Source organism: Morone saxatilis, unplaced genomic scaffold (genome assembly GCF_004916995.1).
Source record: "Morone saxatilis isolate NCDOM2014 unplaced genomic scaffold, NCSU_SB_2.0 Contig14, whole genome shotgun sequence".
NCBI lineage: Eukaryota > Metazoa > Chordata > Actinopteri > Moronidae > Morone > Morone saxatilis.
Window position 1 is genome coordinate 17490112 of NW_023339696.1, and position 4689 is coordinate 17494800.

Sequence of the window (4689 nt, forward strand, 5' to 3'; positions counted from 1 at the left end):
TATTTTTAAAAAGTACTTTATTCTTGTGTGATTTTTGTGTGACTTGTATATTTTTGTGTGATTTATATATTTTTATGTGATTGTATATTTTATGCATTTATGCATTTTGCACCAAGATAAATTTCTCGTATGTGTAAAAACCTACCCTGGCAACTAAATCGTCATTCTGATTCTGATCTGGATCATTCTGATTCTGGATTTCTGAATGCATATTGAATTCTGATTCTGAATCCATTCTGATTCTGATCATTCTGATTCTGATTCCTTGATCATATCTGATTCTGATCATTCTGATTCGTGATATCATGATTCTCGATCATGTCTGATTCTGATTCTGATTCTGATCATGATGCTGATTCTGATCATTCTGATTCTGAATTCTGATTCTGAAACCAATACTACTCCACATTCATAATGTGCCATCCGACTTATGAGTGTTCATAATTACATTTTTTAAATTATCTTTTTTTTTTTTTAAATTAAATCCTTTAAATAACACGTGTGATGTTTATTTTTTTATATATATATTTAAAATAAATATAAACAGAACAAGTCTTTACGAACAATTTTACACCCGGACGTGACGTAGGCCGATCCGCAGGGTCAAAGTTGAAACAAACCTCCCTAACTTCCTTTCCTGTTAGCGGTGGCCGTAGAACAGCATCAGTGAGTGAGATTTCCCTCGAAACAATCTTCAACCATCGCCCCAAATCTGGCCGAATTTATAGTTTTTATCATATCACACTTACGACAGTCACTCCTTTAGCCAAGATGTCCGTGTTAGTTTCGTGTATTTTAATTCGACGATGGGAGAAAAGTCGCAGTTTGAGAGCGGCGTTTCTTCTCATTTTCAACATGGAAGCTTCCCTGATGCAGACACACAGTCTGAACGTGAACCGTCTCTTAGAGAGGACAGCTTCATACTTAAAGAGTGTCTTGTTGCTTTACTCCAAGTGAACCAGCGTTGACTGTTATGTGGGAAGCTTCCAGCTAATTAAACGCGTCAATCTCTGGAAACGAGCTGAAATCCGTTTCCCTATCTGGAAGCTAATGCTAAGTGAACCGAGCAGCTCAGGAAGTCCAGGGGCGCATTGCTAAGGTTGCTTGTGGTGTGTTGACTTCGTTGCGGTGCCACATGAGTTGACTGGTGTTTCTCTTTCTTTGTGGCAGACATGGGCAAGTTCATGAAGCCTGGGAAGGTGGTGATGGTCCTGGCTGGACGCTACGCTGGGCGCAAAGCTGTCATCGTGAAGGTAAAACATGGCCCTGTTACCTGTTACCTGCTGCTTATTGAGGCAAAGTAATGATGGACTCAACACAATGTGTACATGCTCTACAGCTGACATGTATATGTATGTATATATACTAGTTCATTCATGGTCAGTTCTCCCATCTTCATCTGCAAGTGGAGTCACACCGACATAATAAAGAGACACATTTTATTGTTTATTTTATGTTTCTGTTTAAATGAGACTTTGTGTTCTGTTTGGGCGATGTGTAGTAAATATAATGATATATTTGGCTTCCTATTGTCCCATTTTTCGTTGTTTTGTTCAGCTTTTATGTTATTTATGTAAAGAGACAATTATTTATTGGAAAGCATGTTTTAGAACATATCAGAACTACTTTATTAAAGTAGCTGTTGAACTGTAATTGTTCACAATAGACACACGATCATTTAAATTGTGCTTTTTATGTTTTTATTTTATTGCTTCAATCACAGATTATATGTTGGGTTATGTGAATTATGTTTATTCTTTGGTTTTTATCATGTTTAATGCATACTTACAGCTGTGAACAAATTAAATATAGTAAAGAGACCACTGTGCTGCTTATGAGTCTTTATCCTTTACACTTTATGTATTTTGCTTTGTTTTAGTAGAAAACCTTTTTTTCCAGCTTTATTTGAACACATCTCATGCAGAACAAGGGTGACAACACATCCTAAATACAACACCCATTGCATTTGTTAGATAAATACTTCATTTCAGTAAAAAAATTGAAGTGCAAAAGGCAAAATCAGAAACATGGACTTAAAATTAAAATTAGTAAGTTAGTTGTATTTTCTGTTCTTTGTTTTTAGCTTTGTAGCTCCTATAGTAATTTTATAATTTGGTTAATGAGCAGAATACAGTTATCCATCCTCCGATACATTAACACCATGTTAAAGCTGCACAGCGGTTACTCTTTGTTGTCGTGGATGCTCTGTGTTATATATCACAACCCTGTTTCATTGTCTCTTCGCAGAACATTGATGACGGAACAACCGACCGTCCTTACAGCCACGCTTTGGTCGCAGGCATCGACCGCTATCCCCGTAAGGTGACCACAACCATGGGCAAGAAGAAGATCGCCAAAAGGTCTAAGATCAAGGCCTTCGTCAAGGTGTTCAACTACAACCACCTCATGCCCACCAGGTCAGTGTCCTGAGTTAATGCTCATTTGGGTGGTGGCAGTGTTGGACATTGTACTAATGTGCAATAGCAGACTTGAAGTACTTGTTCTCCAGCAATACAAATGTGTTGGTAGGTAGATAAGCAACATATATGTGGTTGAAGCACTTTAAGGCTTGAATGTACATGAAACCTAAAAGATGAGCAGACTGTAAAATGAGAGCCGTCAATACAACTCCCAAAGGTGTATTGTGTTCAGTTTATGTTACATGGTGAGTTAAAGCTACGCTACTCTTTGCAGAAACCTGTGATGGAGCAATGTTTTGTTTCCAAAGCATCCTGTATTTGGTACAGCACCGATTCCCGCCGCTGTCTGGCTGCTTGTCCATAGCAGATTCACGGCTGGTGTAACACTAGGAGCCAACCGCCATATTAAACTGAGAGAAACACACTCGGATATTAAAACAGATGGCCGTAATAAACCTACAGATTGTTGAATTAATCGGGAGAAACCTTTATCATTGTAAGAAAACTTTAAAATGGGAATTCAGAGGAGGAAATAAAAACTTCAGAAACCAGCGCCTGATAAGTTAAAGTGGGAAACTTCATTTTAAACATTCATTCAACTGTTTCAAACTTCTTTACCTTACAAACCAGTTTTAATTTGCATAACAGTATAAACATTAGACAGTCCAAACATTGTGTATGTATATAAATATATATATTTTACCAGGAGCTTTTTAACAATTGACGGATTCTGATTCCATTTTTTTTTTCCGTCTAAAATACATTTTAAGCACTCTTACAGAAACTGATTCCCTCAGTCATCTTGCGTGGAAGCAGTTGTCTCCCAGATGCAGAATCAGTCCAGTTTTAATGTCAGGTTGTAGAAATGAGGCTTAAAATGTACTTTTGTTCTTATCCTGGAGCAATGTTGAACATCATGACATTATGTTCATAAACACCTTGTAGAATAGGGCTTGTGAACATATTTACTTGAGGCAAAGTGAGTGGTTATTTAATTAAATGTTGCTCCCTTTGAATCAGCTGTATAACTTGAAGTAACAGTTGAATTCCTCTGAAACAAGACAAAGACTTCACGAGAAGGTTATGGGGTGGGACACCCAATGAGAATCTAGACAGTGATAAAGTAATGATCTTCTTCAGCTACCTTCCAGCTGCTCATGTGTGATACTTTGTGATGTTAGACTGCTTGGTTGCTTCCATTTCCTTCCTTGTAATGACTGTTTGTGTGTGCTCTTCTCCTTCAGATACTCTGTGGATATTCCTCTGGACAAAACTGTTGTCAACAAGGATGTCTTCAGGGATCCTGCTCTCAAGCGCAAAGCCAGGCGGGAGGCCAAGGTCAAGTTTGAGGAGAGGTGAGTCGTGTGTTGGTGGTTCTGTTGAAGTCTCTTTCAACATCATTTAGGCTTTGTGTCAATATCTTAAGGGTATGCTTCAGAGGACAACTGAAAGGATTACTTGTTCAAGAACATTAAATTGGACCTTCAGAGGCTGTTTATTCTCGCACATAATGGCAGAATGTGACCGTGTAAAGCACTTCGAGTGGTCCAAAAAATAGAAAGGAGCTATACAAGTGCAGTCTATTTAATTAGACCCAAAAGCCTTCCAGTTGCTACAGTGAGATGCTGGTTTTGATGCAGTTAATCTTGTTTGTGTTTTCAGAACAAATGTGTAATAGTGTCTTTCTCTGTTTCCAGGTACAAGACGGGCAAGAACAAGTGGTTCTTCCAGAAGCTCAGATTCTAACTTCAACCGGTTTCACAAATAAATGTTTAAAAATGGATTCTGACTGTCGACTCTTTATTGACAATTTCTATCTTTTGAATTGTATGTGGCAGCCATAAATGTTTTGTTCTTGTGAAGTATTACAACCATCTGTGCCAAGTTCCCCAGTCCCCAGAAAAATAGGTGATCTGTATATTCTGCTTGAGTATTGATCTTGTCTGTTTAGAGTCAATAATTTAGAAATAATTATGAAATGGATTTACTAAATTCTCCCAAAATGTGACGGGGAGTCTCTGTTCAAAACCTAATCACACCTGGTAGACGTGTTGTCTCATAAACCTGTCACAGTATTTGACATGATATTGATTTGTATTGTAATGGGACCAATACATTTCCACCAAAGACAAATATATGTCCTTTGTTTTCTCAGTTAATCTATTGTTAATCAAATAGTGGACACCATTATGGCGTTAAAGTCTACTTACTAGTTTGTAATAAAGATGATTATCAAGAATAAAACGCAGAACCACAAGCTGTGGCTGAA

The 4689-nt window shown here is 37.6% G+C and overlaps 1 protein-coding gene across 1 annotated transcript; it reads left to right on the forward strand.

Moving 5' to 3' along the window:
• Positions 1-584: 584 nt before the first annotated feature.
• Positions 585-4203, forward strand: rpl27 (ribosomal protein L27). The gene is made up of 5 exons (XM_035655270.1): positions 585-666; positions 1171-1253; positions 2248-2417; positions 3665-3775; positions 4118-4203. Exons 2-5 carry the CDS (start codon positions 1173-1175, stop codon positions 4164-4166), a joined length of 411 nt encoding a protein of 136 aa, XP_035511163.1. The 5' UTR covers positions 585-666; positions 1171-1172; the 3' UTR covers positions 4167-4203.
• The last annotated feature ends 486 nt before the right edge of the window (positions 4204-4689 follow it).

Bases quoted from the DNA above. Each gene is read 5' to 3' on its own strand.
- rpl27 (XM_035655270.1), top strand. From the start codon at position 1,173: ATGGGCAAGTTCATGAAGCCTGGGAAGGTGGTGATGGTCCTGGCTGGA. The intron at 1,254-2,247 runs GTAAAACATGGC...GTCTCTTCGCAG, and splicing joins GCAAAGCTGTCATCGTGAAG to AACATTGATGACGGAACAAC. The intron at 3,776-4,117 runs GTGAGTCGTGTG...CTCTGTTTCCAG, and splicing joins AAGGTCAAGTTTGAGGAGAG to GTACAAGACGGGCAAGAACA.